Raw genomic sequence first — 18,293 nt, 5'->3', positions numbered from 1 at the left:
GTGAATCCTAGTAGAGGGAGGTACCTACTCGTAAATGCCTAACTCCCTTTGAGGGGAGGGGCTTAGGCAATATTTCTTTAAGATAAGAAGCCTCATTTTTATTGGTTATCAAATAATTAATGCGTGATCCTAAAATTCAAAATTCTGCGTGTATAATGAACATTGCATAAAGATTCCCATCTAATAATTATCAGTTAGCTTTAGTTGCTCTTAAACTTCCGAAAAACGCTCTGTCGAAATACTGGCAATATTTCATGGAATGGCTCCCGATACTTAATTAAAAAGGAGTTTCTCCACGTTGAGTGATGATAGCAGAATCAGAAGTTTTTCTAAAAACAGTTAATTATATACACCATAATTCTACAGTTAAAATTGCTGATCACATCATAACAGTGAATCACTAACTGATCTGTTATTAACTCGCCATAAAAGGAGAGTAAGAAAGAAGGATGATTTTGTTTTGATGCTTTTTAACTTTTAAAATTCGAAACTTTTAAAAATCTCTATCTAACTGATATGTATCAATATAGCTTTTCACACAAACATATCTCATACCTATGTAAACAGCACACATGTTAAAGTATAGCCATGTAAGAAAGTGCAGGCTATGTGATAAAGTGAAGAGCTATGGGGGAAATATCCTGTATCTTTGACTGCATCATTTGTTGTACTCTGCCCACAAAACCGCTCTGAAATTCCAAACCCCTTGTCCTTGGGGGTGGGGACAGAGATCACCACTGGAGAGTCTTCAGCCCAAATGCCCAGTTTTGGTCAGGGTTAGCAGCAGCAATGACTTCACCCCCGCAAGCACTCACCCCACTAGGGCCAGCTTCATCCTGGGCTTGGCTCCCTCTCCCTTTCTATTAAAAAAGCAGAGACTCCCGCTGCTGAGTAATGGTAATGAGGGTACTTGGCTTTAAATGCAGAAGGTTATGAAGGACAGTACCAACAACATTTTTTAAAATTCTAAAGCATTCCTAAAATAGTACTGTATTTGGCATACGCAGAATACATGCCGTGTAGTGTGGTATAATGGCTTAATTGGCACTCAGTTCATGGCTTCACCACTCATGAGTGTGTGGTCATCTGAAATTCATTTACGTAAAACCTCTGTACTACACAACATTGCATTTGCGCTCTCTCTCTCTCAGAGCCCAATTGTGCAACCCTTACTCATACTACTAAGCAGTCCCTTTGAAGTCATTGAGTAACTCAGCTAGATGAGTAAATTTTGCACAATCAGACCCTCAATATGTATTGTAGAGATACACATTGAATGACAGAATCATAGGGCTAGACCATCAGTTGATGTAAATTGAAATAACTATCAAAACCAATGGAGCTACGCTGATTAACAGCAGAAGAAGATCTGGCGCATAGAATTCAAATTAGAATGGTGGATTATGTTTGAGAAGATCTTACTAATTCAATACAGTGTAAACTATATGAAAATGACAGGAGATACATTATCAGTTTAAACAATCACAGAAATATTACCCTATCGACTGACATCAATTAACATATTGCTAACAGCACTACAGCTTTTTATCCCAAGGTATTAGCTCATACAAATCCAGTAAGGAGACTAAAGACACCAAATGGCTTAACTCTTAACCAGTAATTGCTAACTAATGAGGGCTTAAAAACAACTAAACTAAGGACCTGCCCCTGATCAAATGAACTCTAGATGAGGGCAAGATCTGTGTGTTATTGAAAGAAAAAGCTGTCATTTTTACGATACATAAATTTTATGGTAATAACTAAGTATATGGGGGATGAAGTATACATTTGCATTCTTTCCATGATTTTTATGATCTACTCACCCTGAGGATTCAATGTAAGTACTCTCAGGGGAATAGAAGGGCAGAGAGTTCATGTGAGTTTATAACTTTCTGCCGTTAAGTTTAGAGATAAGAATAGAAATCAACTATTTCCTTGGAGAGGCCTTTTCAATTAATCAAATGAAATACGTCTGTAATTTCTCAAGTGTTGAACACTTTGATGTTTTATTCAATAAACTGCACAACGTCTTTAGGTTATAGAGAATGCTAAATATCTCCTGCAAAGGCTCGAAAGAATAAAATGGTGGAATACAATGTAACAGGGTGTGTTGGTCCTTATAGATGGCTACACCCTGTGCCCTACTTTCATCTCAGAATGGGAGAAAGGGTGATTTAGAACAACCCCTGCTGAGAAGGCAGTAGGGAGAAGGGGAATAAGTTCTGTTCCTCAGAAACCAGAGACGCAGCAAGACCTGGAGTAGGGCCTTCCACCAGGACTGCTGGGGAAGCAGCCCTGGAGAGTCTGTGGAAAGGGTCTATGAAGAGACAGGAAACACAGGGAAGGGTAAGTTGTTCAAGGCCTGATGAGGCAGGAGAGAAAAGAACTTCCCATTCCTTTGCAGGATAAAATTTTCAGTAGAATCAGAGACTGTTTGTGAGTCCTGCACTAAGGGGATGAAGATTCAGATGTGTGGGAAAGCAAGTGAAGGAAAGGCCTGAAGCAATGCACTAGTGGAGTGGGCTGGAGGCCTGTTGCTAGCTCCTGCCTTTAGCTAGAGATGACAGGCTAGAGCTTGCAAGAAAAGGTGGGAGGAAGCCCTTTTCACTCTCCTGTGTTAAGGATGGAAGAGCAAGGTAGGAAAGGACTATTGAGTTGTTTGGTCCTGGAAGGATGAAGAAATTCCTTAGCCTGGGGAGGTCAGTCAATCACTGGTACCTGCCTTACATCAAAAGAGATGAAACGTGATACAAGAAATGGACCACTGAGCTCCTACACTAATAGGTGGCAAAAGGCCTGGCTCAAGGAGGGTCAAATATGTGTGGTGTTTTGTGTTTGGATGTTTGTTTATCCCAGAAAGGGAGGATTTTTGCTTTGGTTGGAGGGCCAAAGTACCACAATCACCCAGCCAAATAGCCAGTGGAAGATTATCATAAGGAAGAAAACTGAGGTAGTGACCTGACACCTGGGAGATAAGAATACATTACTACAACAAATAAAATGCTGTAGTTCCATTCAGTGAGAAGAAAAAATGCTCTAAGCTAAATATGCAGTCTATTGAACATCCACCTTGAGACAGCATTTAATAACTGTAGAATCGATAGCATGTGAGGAAAAATTTTGAATACACCAAGGTTGGTACTACATATCTGAGGGATAAAAGCGAGGCTGCAGAATGTACTGTGTAAGTGTTGCCTATAAGTAGTAAGCAAGCTGGACATTAGTTTGATGACACTGATCCCAGAGGCTGCTGGACTAAGTCCTACAGTGGAAACTTTACCAAAGAGCTGGAGTCACTTAAAGCTGTTGTTCCTTCTGTCACAGAAGAGAAATGGACATATCTGTTGGCTTTTGTACATAATGGTGGCTGTGCAGCTGGAAACTGCTGACATGCATACAATCTGCGGTTACTCTGAGGAAATGGAAAGTATTTAAGTGTATTGTAAAGAATTATAAACTATATTTAGTTTTTATGAGTATTGATTCCTGCAGATGCAATTCATGGCATCTTTTCCCTAAAAACAAAGACTGCACGGTAAGTTCCTACTTATTTTGATGATGCTTCAAGACTATAAGTTACAGTATGTCTAGGGGAAAATATATGGCAATGTTTGCATAGTTTGTTTGATGAGCATGGGAGCTGGTAAAAAGGAAATGAATTCCTCAGTGTGATGGGGCTAGAGAATGAAAGATAGGAGTATAAAATAAGGGGTAAATATTAAAAGGAATATTCCAATTGTGCTCAGCAAATTGCATTGGTTGTCAGTTTATGTTGAGGTGCAGGTCATGGTATTGATTTTTTTTACCTATAAAGACCTTACTGGTTTGTATCTTACAGACCACTTTCTGTTCCATTGTTCTATCATAGCCGTTGAGATCAGCCATGGGTGCTCAACCCCTAAGCTGAAAGTCTCAAGATTTGTACATCTGAGGATTCTCAGAGGAGGATCCTAGACTCTGGATTGCTGATCTGCAGATGGTCTGCTTGTTTTGTTTTCAGCCCTTCAGGGAATGTTGCTAACCCTGATTATTTAGTGAGGCATTTCCTGAATAGGTACGTTGAGTAGGAGGCTCTTAGTTGTGGTCTACAGTGTATTTCAGTTCTATGTATGTGCTAATATGTGCTCTTAAAGGGATGCAGATAGCTAAATCACGCTCTTGTCTGATTTTTTTTTATTATCCACAATTATTAGAAGTTGCATACATGATTACTGTCATGAAAAGAGATTAGCGACGTCTCTATTTTTGTCAATTGGTTTCCTTTTTGCAGTTGACAGCACTTTGTGTACAGTCAATTTTGCTGCTTCCCTTGTATTCCCATATCCTATTGTTTATATGTGGGCCTTCAGGGGGAAGTCAAATCTTTATATAATAGGAAAATGTGATTGTATAAACCTAAAATTGCCAGGGAACACTCAGGCAACTGTAATACCAAAAACTACTTTTAACTCACTTTTTGAAATTGACTATATTTCAAGTTGAACTTTGATAGGTTACAAGTTCCCTGGCTCTCCCTATTCTTGGCTGCCACTAGGCTCCCTGGCTATCTTAGTCCTCTAGCATTGCAGCTGGTCTCCACATCCTTGGTTATCCCTGACTAGAGGGGCCACTGGGTCCCTGTTGATGCGACATCATGGAGGAAGATCTTTGATGAAGTGAGGGTTACATTTGTGAAAAAACAGGATTTTTGTGAAAGTGCTTAGCTGGTTGAAGGAGAAGGGGAGAGGCATAACCTCAGGTCCTATGGCTCTCCTATACCTTCCGTAAAACAGGAGCCAATGTGGACAAAACTTGGAATCTCCATTCTGTCCGAAATTCTGATACTTCACGACGTCCTTACACAAAACCATGATCTTGTTTATCTATTACCTTTTAAGGTTGGTCTACGCATAATTTGCTTAAGATAAAACCATAAAAATAAGGAAACGAAAAGTTAAAGCATCTACTAGTACATCTCCCTCCTCTGCCCAGTGGCACAAACTCACCACTAGCACCACCACCAAGCAGCACACCACAGAAAAAGCACTACAGCTTGAACTCTAACCTAGTTGGGAAGCCAGCTTTCCAGTACCCCCCTTCTCCAAACTCGAGTATCTGCAGTGGTTTCCTAGAACCGTGGAGAACGGGTGGTCGTGGAAGTCTGGCCGCTTTGTGGCAAAGGGGAGATAGGGACAAGGTATAATGGAAAATATGCATGAAAAATATCTTACCGTCTGCCACTGGTTTTGGCTGAGAACTCTTCAGACGCAGTGAAGGTCTGAAACGGGTTCGGTCATTGAAGCTCCAGCTCTTTTGCACTTTGGTTGGGCTGCTCTCTGCAGTAACATCAGTACCTGGTGACCGTCGATCTCCAACTGATGCTTGCCTGTTCTTAATACTCTGGCCTCTTGGGCTAGCCATCCGTACCCGCTCTTTAAAACTTAACTTCTGGCTGTGAAAGAGAGAAATATATATTATTTCATATTTAATTCATTCCAATTTCCTTTGTTATGTGATAGACATGTAGATATATTTATTTCCAGCAACTAAACTAAAGAAAGCACAATGTAGATTTTTAACCAGTGTTTCACTTTCATGGAATATATTCATTCATTGGGATAATGCTCATTTGAAATAAGTATAATTCTATAAAGACATTATCATTGAGAGTGTATAGTGATTGCAGTGATAGTGTATAGTAAATCTAACAAAATGTAATCCAGTAATAATGGTTTAACCTTACAGACATACTTTTAAGGTTAGGACTTAAATTTTAGATGATTACAAATATATTTCCATGTAAGACAGCCCAGCTCAGTGCATTTCTGATCATCTCTACAGATAAACAAGACAAATTGTTCTATTATTTCTGCATGCCATGTAGTTTTTGTTTTTTAAACAGGCAAGATTAATGTTATTGTTAAGTTCATGCATTTTCAAGACATGACATTTTCCAACATTTCATACATATTATTAATGATCACATAAATTTAAAATTCTTTGTTACAGCATTCATTTGGACAAGACAAAAACCAAAATGAACAACCTCTCCCTCTCTCCCCCCCCCCAGAAATGTTATTGATGTGATGGCTGATTCACAAAAATGTGATATTATACTGTATGTTTAATAAAGTAATTTCCTGTCTTTGAGCTGGGAACTGACCAGCTGGAACAGCCACTAGCTGATGGTACTTCAGGACCAGTCAGCTGAAATAGCCTGGCCATGATAGTGATTGTGACTGCTTGATCTAAGATGGCCTGTACATTGGGAGAGCTACAGGAAGAATGCTTTTCTTCATACACCTGTGACTTTTCCCTTCTACTTACTCATGGGTAAGATTTTGGGCGCCCCTAATTTACAGAATGTACTTTCCAGCTTTGTTCATGTTTGTATATGCTATGTAATGTACTTGATTTGCTCACTCTGGCTGTTTTCATGTAACACTTTTCCATATTTATTTATAATTTGCACTATTCATTGTCACTATTTTACAGACACAAAATATGGGACACAAATAGGAGACGGAATGGAGTAATCCACTTTGAACCTGTGTATGCAGTTTGGAGGCATGAAGATGTGTTGTATCTACATGATTAAGTTCAATAATCTATACAAGGGGAAAATTTTCCTGCACAATGATCCTATTCGTGCAAGGGAAGGGGTTGACAGACACAATTGTATTGTGGCTATATAACAAATGTGGGAATTTTCTGTAATATTTTTATGAACTATGTATGTGTCCCCATCTGACTTTCTATTGTTACCCATTGGATATAGAGGGGTTAAATTGCTTTTCCTGGAATTGAGCAGGAGGTATGACGTGTTTGGGCTGTGTAGCTGTCTGAGGTAGTAGGAATGTGCCATTAGGAACTAGGCTGGAATCAACCCAGATGAATGGAAGATCCTCCTGAGGTAAGGGAATCTCAACAACCAAAGATTAACTCCTACCTGCAGAAGTAGCTGAACGTGTGAACACAGCATGGCTGTGTCTGGAGAACAAAGACACAAAGGTGTTAGGTGTTTATGTGAAGAAAAGCAGGGTTCACAGACACAGGGAAGCTCACTGGGGACTGAGAGACAAAGGGAACGGGGCAGAGGAGATGGGAAGAAACCTTAGGGAAATAGGGCGTGGCAAAATCTTGTCTCCCCGCAGTGTGAAACCTGTCCTAATTCTGCCTCTCTCAGGGAAAACCAGACTTTCAGCCTCTGTATTCCAGGTCACTAATAAATTGTTACTTTATTTTGAAAAATCTGCCTAGTGCTGTTGCAGATATTTACTGAAGAGCACTGTGCCCTGAAGCAGGGGGAAAGTATCTTGCAGGAGCCTGGCTCGGCTGGATTGCTGCAGGCAGCCATTGAGATACAGGGATTGATGGGGCTTGAAGGCCTAGTTTTGGAGTTGTGGAGGCCACTGGCCTGTCCGTGTGGAACAATAGGGATCCTTGGAGTCCAGCACACTAATGGGATATTCCTCAGGAGACCAGTTAAAGGCTGAAGCATAGACTAGACCCTGTGAATCCATGACAGGCCACACTTAGGAGAGCCTCTTGTGAATTTATTGACTCTAGCAAAAGGGACAGGGTGTTCCAGTGGCAATAAACCTTTTTGGGGGTCATGGCAAAGACTATCTGCTTGTTGTTCATGACACTGAGATGCAGCCTGTTCTGCTTCCCTCGTGGTCCCTGTATTTTACTGTAAGACACTAAAAAGAAGCGTTTTGAACAGAAATGTATTTTGCAACTGAAAAGAAATATTAAATTGTACTGTTCCATGTCTACCTGCTTAACAAACTATATTCTGAAAAGACAGAGTTCTCATATGTAACTATATGAAATGGAATCACATGATCTTCTGAGGTTATGACATTTTCAGATAATCATACACTCTTTGTCCATGCATCATACTATGTCTCATACAGCTGAGACTGACTGAGAGGCAGTAGGCGGCAAGCAAAGCACATGCTGAGCGGCTTATAATGAGGTCAGTTTCAAGAATGCTATAAAGATCTTCATTAGACAAATATGGCATCTTATATCCCTTTAAAGAATACTTGTTTCTGTAATTTCTCAATCTAATCCCTTTCTCCCCTTGCCCAAAGTAAGCAATTTTTGAAACAAACATGGGATGATACTGGAAATGTCATCTCTTTCCATTGCAAAATATTAATCACACCTGGAACACTAAATCCTGTAGTGTACTGAATACAAAAGACCCTCAGAACCTATAATCTGAAAGAAAAGCAAGCTCTAAGGTTTGTTTTACAGTAACAGTTACAGTTCAAGGCTCAGTTCAACTCTCAGTAACTTTTGTTTATAATCTGTCATGAGAATGTACTCTAGGAGGCAGTCATTTAATAGTCACACTACAATGTATTCACACTAGCGTGCATGAATTACATAATGCAAATGTATTTGTTATTATGGGTACTATATCTATACATGTGCTCTCCATATACTGTATTTGCTGTACCGGTAAAAAAAATTAATTATTATTCAAGCACAAAAATCAAATGATTATTTTCTAGAGAAATCCTATAAAGTAAAAACTTTCTGGAGATGTCACTTTGTCTTACATTAATTTAACCAATTGGAAAATTGATAAGGTAGCCATAACAAGGATTGATAAGGACTATATTTTATTACCCCGGTAAATGCAACCAAAAATAAAATTAGATGAAAAGTACGTATTACTGCTGCTAAATCAACTCATTTGTACTAATATAAATCTCTTTTCTCTCATCTTTCAAACAGATGTCATGGATGTAGTGCTTTGAATGAAAGCCATCCTGTTGATGTCCAGTAGAGACAAACATGACATCATGAAATTGGATGGGGTAGACTGTGGCGTGTGCTCACACATTGCTGTGGACTTGTCAGTGTTCTGGGATTAACGCTTGAGGGCCCTCTTAGCCGCCACGCAAGGGTTCTTGTAACTCCAACCTGAATGCTGACCCAGAAGGCAAAAGCTTTAAGGCACTGATTCAGGGAAGCAAAACGGTTAAGTGCTTTCCTGAAGAGGTGTGGTCTTTTGAATCAGGGCCCAAGTGTACAGAACCTGAATGAGCCCCACTATCCCTACCGTATAGCAATTTTGTTCTTTTTTGGGGGATGACTCTGTTCTTTGTTGCTTATATTTTATCTGTTTAATCTTTTATGCCTTTCTATTTCTTGACTTTGACAATGATAATCTTCTTGGACTTACTGTGTTCTTTTGCTGCCTGTTGCAGAATTCTGTATATTTCTATAGCTATAGTGCTGGAGCTTTAAAGTCTTGTAGGGCAAGCCTACACTACAGCGCTACATCGGTGCAGCTGCACTATGCAGCTTCACCATGGTATCGTGTCTGTTGAAGATGTGCTATGCTGACGGCACCTCGGCGAGAAGCATAAGCTGTGTTGGCGGGAGAGTGTCTCCCGCCGACATAGTGCTGGTATGGACAGCGCAAAACTTGCATTGCTCAGGAGGAGGGACTTTTTCATACCTCTGAGTGACATAAATTAGATTGACTCAGGGCTAGTCTTCACTATGGAGAGATCAACACTGCTGCTATCGATGCAGCGGGTGTTGATTTAGCGAGTCTAGTGAAGACCCGCTAAATCGACAGCAGATCACTCTTCGGTCGACCCCGGTACTCCAGCTCCCCAAGAAGATTAAGGTAAGTCGACCGGAGAGTGTCTCCCGTCAACGCAGCGCCATGAAGGCATTGGGGTAAGTCGACCTAAGCTATGTTGACTCCAGCTACGTTATTCATGTAGCTGGAATAGCACAACTTAGGTCAACTTACCCCTGCAGTGAAGACAAGCCCTTAAGCAGTAATGTAGACCTGCCCTAAGAGTAGGGATCAGTTACAACTGGAACCTTTGGAAAAAAAGAAAATGACTTCTCTTTAATTTTTGTACTCTGAAGGCATTAGTTATAACATCTCACCCACTTAGTCCTCCACCCCGCTAGTCAACATACACATGAACTGTTCTCTTGCACAGAGCTTTGTACTCCTTTTAGTTTTTCCCAAATTCTTTATTTTCTATCCTTCACTTATGAAGGAACTGCTGGGGGGGACACACTAGGGGTCACTGTGGCTTCACTGGAGGGGTAGTGAGCAATATTCTCTAGTGGACCAAATTATTTTAGGAGCCCGATTACTCCAACTGGGTGCACATGACACCTATTGAAATCACACTGAGTCACACACATGTATTTGATAATCCAGTCCTAGAAGTTTAAGATGTAAAACTTCTCCACCAGCCTCATGCTAGAAGTGTGAACCCAAGAATGGTGATGTTATATCTCGCACCTTCTATGAGCGTAGGCAAGAATTACAAGGAAGTAATTTTAGTTTAGATTTCAATGTAGTAATGGAATTTTAAAAGAATACATTTGAAGCGTTTTGTGAATGGTGTTGAAAAATAGTGCATTTATTTCAAATTAGTCTCTGGACAAATAGAAACTATATTTTTGCTCACTTTATAATTTCAGTCTGGGATTATAATGACTTTTTGAAATCACTAAAAAAAACTTTAAAAAAATTGATGTAGCAAGTTTTTGGCATAGAGTAGAGGATTCTCCCCTGAGATTCATAAGCTAGAAATTACCATGTTTGGCAAGAGATAGAAAGGTCAACAGAGTCCAGCTGAAGCAAACCATTGTTTTAGCGTGCAGTCCTCTACACTGTAGATAATGCAGTGATTCAGGCACTGTCTCCAAGGGAATACTTCTCAGTAGCAACCGTAAACTTAAGTTATTGAAATAACCTAGCATGAGATACCTTAGTCTTTCCCACTAATTAACATTTATTTGACATGGGAACACAGCCTCCGCTGTTGCAATAATCCTCTTGGATTTAGGAAAATGTAGTTATCCAAATAGCCAAGAACTGTTTTAGCTCTTTATAGGATCAAACATTCCAAAAGTTCAAGTCTCAGGCGGAAGAGGGTACCCAGGCTTAGAAAAGCCAGTGCGTGCTGCACTCTGCAGTTGTCAATTGCATGGATTTTGAGGTGCTGACACAGTATATTATAATATACAACACTTTATTGCCATTATATTAATACAGCACTGCAGGCAACAAGCAACAGGGAAAATTACAAGCACTTAAAAAAATCAAGAAAGGACCCTAGGAGAAGTAAGAAATTGTAAAGCACTAAGAAGGGGAAGTAAACTGATCATGCACCTGATGTTAGTGGCATTCTCAAATATCATGTGAATAGATAGGATGCTGGATACCTATGTTTCCGAGAGCTGTACATCCTGAAGAGCTTCTGTTTATTACTACAAAGCTTACTAGGAGTGAGGGGAAATAGAGGATTGTATTACTAAGCATTCCACTACTAGGAAAGGAGTTAGGTTTTCCATATAAGCCAAGACAGGTTCCAGATTACTGACAATTCTTTTTTCACAATGGTGGAGGCAAAGATAATAAACAAGGTAATCATTTAATTTTAAATCTGCTATGAGAAACAAATACAATATTGTATATGGAGATTCCAAAATATAATACATTTGAAAGAACCAATCAAAATGAGTAGAATAATAGGTCTTTTCTTGAACTCCTATGCAGGCAAAACTCCCATGGCCTGTAATAGAGAGTGTTGCTAGAGTAATGGATGGACGATCAGGCCCACGATTTAGTACTTCTATTTAAAAGGATAATAAAAAAACTACACTATTTGGGTGAAATTTACTTTCTTGCAGAGAGAATCATCCCAAGGCCTATGCACAACTTGAGGCTCCTGGAAGGTCTGAATATAGATAGGGCTTAAGTGAAATGTTCTGCACCGACCTTGTGCTGGTCCTCTGCACGGGGGTGAATTTCACTCATGATGAATAAATTGTTAAATATATATATGAATGCAGTGTATAGGAATTCAGATTTAAAATGGCTTGCAGAATTCGAACAATGATTTACAGAATAATCTATTTTACACCAAAGAAAATACTAGAAAAATACAGTCTAATTTTATAAAAGAGAAAAAACAAAACAGCACCTCTACATAATATTTAGAAATACTAAATATAAACTGTTGTGCATTTTGTTAGCAAAATTAATGTTCATGTATAGCTCAAAGGCTCAGTTCTATCCTCCAAACACAGAGTGACAACTTAGCCACACTCTGAAAGGTTCTAGGTCCAAATAGGAGTTAATGAATAAAAAATGTTATAATATGTCCAAAATTCATTTCTATAGGCAAGAAATTAAAATAATTTCCAGATAAATGGATAAACATTTCTTGTTTGTTTTATTAAAACAGAATTAAGAAGAAAAACCATGTTCACAAAGCAATTCAATGCACTGCGAATACAAACACATTTTAATATAAAGACACCATTTATTTAGTTCACATAGCATCACATGCAAGTCACTAAGCATCACAGTAAAAAGAAGTTAAAGACTAGAAAATAGTTAACTCTAGAAAGTGCATTGCAGAACATTGCATTTACATATTTAATGCAAAAGACTACATTCATTACATATTTTTTAACTGATGTAAACATACAGCCATACAACACTGTAGGAACTATTAACAGCCACTGACAACAACACAATACTTAACTTCACTTAAAAAGGCAATGAATGGTCAGCAGGTTTACACTGAAGTCAAAGATATCAGTTAAAAATTAAAAATGATTGATAATCTTTAAAACTTTTCAATTGTATTTCTTTTTCCTTGGGAAAATTCAATTTTAACATGCTATTGTGTATAAGCTGTTGTAAAGTGTTTTAATGCCATGCAAAAAAGTGCATTTTGATTCCTACTCAATATACAGCAACAACAGAAAAGATTGGTTGAGATTTTCAAAGGGGATATGGCCACACATCTTCCATTAGTATTAATTCAATGAAAAGTCATTGAAGATATATGGTTAAATCCCCTAGACTACTTTAAAATATGAACCATTATCTTAATCATAGGATATACTATCATCTTGATGTTCAGGGATTTATATGAGTAATTTCTATTTATGGTAAAGGGAACTGTGTGTATAAAGGCTCACCTGTCAAGGTGGGAATTATTCCCTTCTCTTTTGTCTAAATCATTCTTTTTGAGAAAATAATGTAAGGGGATAAGTAATCGTAGAATCATAGAATATCAGGGTTGGAAGGGACCTCAGAAGGTCATCTAGTCCAACCCCCTGCTCAAAGCAATGACCAATCACATCTACAAACAGCTTTTTATAAAATCTGAAATCAGTTTTTGAGCACTGTTGTTAAAAGAAAAAGGAAGTATGAATAGTATTTGAAAGTTTTGATCACGTGTTATACTGTTCAGTGTAAAATGAGTAAATTGGTAGCAGGCTCAATGAGGGAATATATTTATATATGAAAAGACACAAGTTTGACAACAATATCAAACTGGTTATATGTGAAAGACAGACTAAATAAAGTGGATGTAATGGATATCTTAGAATGGATCTAGGAACCTCAAGAGGTATGTGTGTAACGTTAATAGGAGTTACATGCACATCAAGAGAAGAATAAGAATACCGTAGCTTCAAAAGCGAGAAGGACAAGTGGCAAGTTGCAGGCCCGCTAGGGAGATGTAAACAAGTTCACCTAACTTTCATGTTTTAGACTGTTGGGATGTCCAAACTCCACAAATGTGGCTCCATAGCCTGTAAGTGTTACAGGACTGTAATATGTCCCATATACAGCTGCACTTGTGGGCTGGTTTGGCTCTGGACTATATTTTATTTCTTTTAAAAAATGTTTTTGGGTGTCATGCAGGTGGTGAGATAAGCTCCACCATTCCTTCCTTGATCACTTTTGTACTGGAGAATTGACTCCTGAACACTAGTTTTTGGGATGGTGTAGTTCAGTGGTTCTCAACCTATTTACCATTGTGAGCCACATATGTGGCCTGCAATGTGTTATGTGGGCCACAGTCAATACTACCTCTATGGCCCTGAGGATGTCACATGGGCCACAACTCTGTGCTGACTGGGCCACAGGTTGAGAACCACTGGTGTAGTTACTCTTCCAGCCACCTGGCCCTCTTCTGACTCTGCTCTCTGGATCTGAGCTGTCAGTAAGGGGAAGAGCAGTATTTACAGGCTGTGTCTTCTGACTGACATACAACTAAGCCAGGGAAGATCCCTCCTTGGTGTTAGAAAGACGATGGATTCTCTGAAATTAGAAGGCCAGATTCAAAGACGCAGCTACAACCTCCACCAAAATCAATGGGAGTTGTGCCCATCTATCTTATGGCAGAATCTGGCACACAGACTCTGAACTGGAGAGAATGCTTAAGTCATTATTCTGCAGTAACTAGAGCTGGGATCTTCCCTCAGAATAAGGGTGTGCTCTGTGGCTATGAAGATTAGTAGTCCCCTAGATTTTCCCATGGGAAAACGGAGACAAAAAGGCAAATTTCTGCTAAATTAAGCTGCTAATGTAGGACAAATAAAAATGAGATTTCAGACAATAGTAATAAAAATTTACAGAAATGATTTTCCAACTATTACAACTCCGTGTTAGCCAATCTATTTTGAACCTACTGTACAAAAGACATTCAAAACCCCGTTATAAAATTTGGAGATTTAAAAATATATAACAAATAGAGAAACGACAAACCTGTTAGATGTTTCCCCTTGTTCTTTCCTTCAGGTGTCAGGGTATGGGGAGAAAAAACAACTTTGTTATGCAGATAGTAATTATTAATACTCAGTCACAGATGGTGTTAGATAAATGCTAAATTGTAAATGGATGTGTTAATTAAATTAATGTGAAATACACAGGTTATAGTGCAAGCACAAAACATTCAAGCAACATTCAGAACTACAATATTTCTGAAAAATAAACTTCTCAGTCACCTTAATACATGCATAACTTGCTGAATACATACCACTGCAGACTGAGTTGGCAAAGCACTTACTTAGGCAAAATGCATTGGTGACACATATATAACAGAAAGCTGTAGACTTTTTATTTGATAAAGTTATCTGCAGTAATGAAACATGTTTGATTTAATTAGGACTGTGATAGCACAGCAATGGATTTCTTTAAAATAATGATTATTAGGCTTTATTTTTCTTGGGCTATAATTGTATTCTAGACTATTTCAGATAGGATATAGCTTATTTATATAGCTTCATATTAATTCATGTATGCAAAAGTTGCCCTATACCTGAATATCTATTTGTCTCAAACAAAATTATTAAAATCAATATTTGTGAACTCTTTGATAACTTTTAATCTGAAAGCTACTTTTAGTTTGAAGTATTCAGGATGAATACTTGTGGTAATAGATCACTTATGGCTCAGTTCTTCTAAACTCTTTGAAATTCACAGATCAGCTTTCTGTAGTCAGCCAACCCTTTTTGGCTAAATTTATCCGGCACATAATCTCCTCTTTACGGTTGCGTGGGTGTTCATCACACGTTTGAGATGAACAGCTGGTCTCTTGCACTGGCCATAATAACAACAATAATAATAATACTTAGGACTTCTATTACACCTTTCATGCAAGGCTATCACTGTGTACCTTTCAAAGCTGTACTTAGTACTCTCCACTCCAAAGTATATGCCCCACATTTGGGGCAGTGACATACTGCCTTGTGTTAAATTTTTTCAGAGCTACGGAACAATCTTGGACCATTCCTCTTAAAGGGTGAATTTCTGCCAAAGCACTGAGAATTTTCATCCAGGTTATGACATCAGTGTACTCTCTATTGGCCAAATTCTTACATTAGAGGTACAATACATGGTTTTATTCTATTGATTACATGTGTGTATATCCGAAGACATAATATCCCCTAACTAAACTCTTAGTGTATCTGAAGTTATAACTAAAGGCTACATTCCCAAGAGGTGGAATGTCATAAAGTTCTTTGCCACTTTGGAAACACAGATGTTTCTAAAGCCTCCTAGTGCAATGTAGAATAATACTGCCCATGAGAATAAAGAGCAGTCACTGCATTAATTATATTGCCTATGCTCCCCTACAGAGGATTTGCCACTGGAAAAGTAAACATGCTGATTTAAAAAGATTAATAAGGATAACAAAGAGAAATTTAAATTTCTACTCAGAGAAATGTAGTTTATGTATAAAGCAATGTAATTAGAGAAACAGGAAATGCTTGTAGTGGATAAATGATTACATGAGCTTCCAAATACATCTGATTCTGGTCTCAAAAATTCTATGGGCCTGATCCACAGCTGGTGTGGCACAGCTCCATTGACTTAAGTGGAGCTAACCTGATTTACACCAGTTGAGGAGCTGGTACATAATCCCAAATTCCAAGATCAAGGGTAGCTATTAGTTCTTCAGTCAATCAGTAAGCACCATTCACTGAGTTATGAAGAAAGCATGTTGTGTGGAAACCAATAGGTATGAGCCCTATAAATAGTAACACGTCTTTACTACAGTAAATAGGATGAATTAGTGTGACTTGGAAATGGAGGCTCTGATTATCAATGTGTGTTTTGCATACAGTTAAAACATAGCTAGTACGGTGCATGGATACGAGTAAAATATTAACCTTCACAGCTGAGGGTTTGTGAGAAAATGCTTTGAATACTTTAGTGCAATAATATTTCATAGATAAATGGAAATGGATTCTATTTATCCTCACTGTGTCTGGAGTCTCTATAATACTGGCCAGATTTGTTAGTTGAGACCTTAATGAAAGGAATTAGTGAGAGAGAGAGAGAGACAGAGAGAGAGACAGAGAGAGAGAGAGACAAACCAAACAGAAATACTAATTTTCTATAAGCTTGAACAGACATCAAGAACAGCACCAGCTGCCATATTTGTACCTACTTTGTAGGGCTGCAGGTATGCAAGGCCTTCAAATGAGGCTTCCAGGTAGCAATGGAAACCGATTTCTCATCAGCCGCATAACTACGCCATACACACTACGTGCAGGATATATGATAAAAAGAAAAACAAGGCAAGAGGGAGCAGGGGATGAAACAAAAATTGAAAAGCAGATTAGTAAACCAATACAAGTCATGGCTTTTTTTTATCATTCATAGCACTGATACATGCCTGAGGGGTGGAAGAATACTTTCATAATATCGCCAGGTGGCTGTCAGGTTTGTTCGGCTGGAATCAGTGGAATAAAACCGCCAAGCAGCCTGGTATGAGGAAACAATAGAAAAGCACAAAGGAACCAACAATATATGAAATGAAAATGCCACCATATTGATTATGGAAAGTCTGGACTTTGTTCAAACCAAGAACATTACCTGTTAGGCTGTCTAAATAAACATTAATACCAACAAAATCTAGCAAAAATTGCTAATCAGGACATGGTGAAATATGGCTAATAATCTCTGGGTAAATATCACAATACAGCCAGTAAACAGAAGGTGCATAGTAAGCAGTGCAGTGATTTATTTGTAAAAATCCCACAGGAGAAACTTTCACAAAGTTGCAGACTGAAGTAAGAAGGGTGTAAGAATTAGAGCTCACCAAATACATTTTTTTTTTTTTTGGTTTGGGACCAAACTGAAAAATGAGGAAAAAATTGTTTCAGGTTCAAAAATTCATGTAGTTTTTTCAGTTTTTCTCACCAAAACAACCCCCCCCAGAATCATTCAACCTGATATTTTTTTGGGGGGAGGGGCGAAGGGAATGTTTTGTTTTGGGTGTTTTTTAACCTTTAAAATGTTTTTAAACAAACCTAGTTAAATACAGAAATGAAACCTTGTTTCAAAATTAAAAGTCAAAATGTTTTGTTTTGAAAATATCAAAATGAACCACTGAGACTTTTTCCAATTTTTTTCATTTTTCATTCCGCTGAAACTATTTGCCCAATTCAATCCAAATGTGCGAATAGTTTGGTTTGATTTTTCACTGAAAAATATTCACCCAGCTCTAGTCATAATATAGTTTGCAAATGATAATGAAAACCAACCACAAAAAAATTAGAGGAAAGGTAGAATATTCTCCTTGGCTCAGGCATTTTTGACGATATAAAGCTACGAAACAAATAATTTGGTTGGTGGAAAGCAAATATACAGTACCAAAAGTATTTTCAACTTTTAGATTTATAATTGGACAAAAATGGTGAGCCAGATCTTCATCTGGTATAAGGTGTTGTAGTTAAATTGTAGCTATATTGGCTTCACCAACTAACACAAGCTGAGGATCTAGCCAGTTAGGTTAAAAGGTTTCCTGGACATTGTTCCATCATTTCCAATATGTACCGTCATGCCATACTAATATGGGCCAGGTCTTCGCTGACATCAATGGAGAGACACCAATTTACACCAGCTTAGAATCTATGTCTATATAGTCCTTTCAATGCCCTTTGCCTGGACATATTTAGTACCAACTGGAGTGAAAGAATAGAAATATTAAGCCTGATTCTCC

General features: G+C 38.3%; 1 protein-coding gene across 5 annotated transcripts in view; it reads right to left on the bottom strand.

The window, feature by feature from the left end:
- The window catches only part of KCNQ5 (potassium voltage-gated channel subfamily Q member 5), a 515,957-nt gene that overhangs the window by 24,571 nt on the left and 473,093 nt on the right, over window positions 1-18,293 (bottom strand). The window contains exons 8-11 of one of the 5 annotated variants that reach the window (XM_077811612.1): window positions 16,737-16,831; window positions 14,549-14,575; window positions 11,203-11,259; window positions 5,211-5,431 (exon numbers count right to left, since the gene is read on the bottom strand). In XM_077811612.1, coding sequence (XP_077667738.1) covers window positions 5,211-5,431; window positions 11,203-11,259; window positions 14,549-14,575; window positions 16,737-16,831 — 400 coding nt within the window. The remainder of the gene's footprint in view (window positions 1-5,210; window positions 5,432-11,202; window positions 11,260-14,548; window positions 14,576-16,736; window positions 16,832-18,293) is intronic. The other 4 variants (XM_077811613.1, XM_077811614.1, XM_077811617.1 and 1 more) reach the window with 4 other exon arrangements.

Source organism: Eretmochelys imbricata, chromosome 3 (assembly GCF_965152235.1).
Source record: "Eretmochelys imbricata isolate rEreImb1 chromosome 3, rEreImb1.hap1, whole genome shotgun sequence".
Lineage (NCBI taxonomy): Eukaryota > Metazoa > Chordata > Testudines > Cheloniidae > Eretmochelys > Eretmochelys imbricata.
The sequence above is the reverse complement of the archived record's forward strand: the minus strand, read 5'-3'. Positions and strand labels throughout refer to the sequence as shown.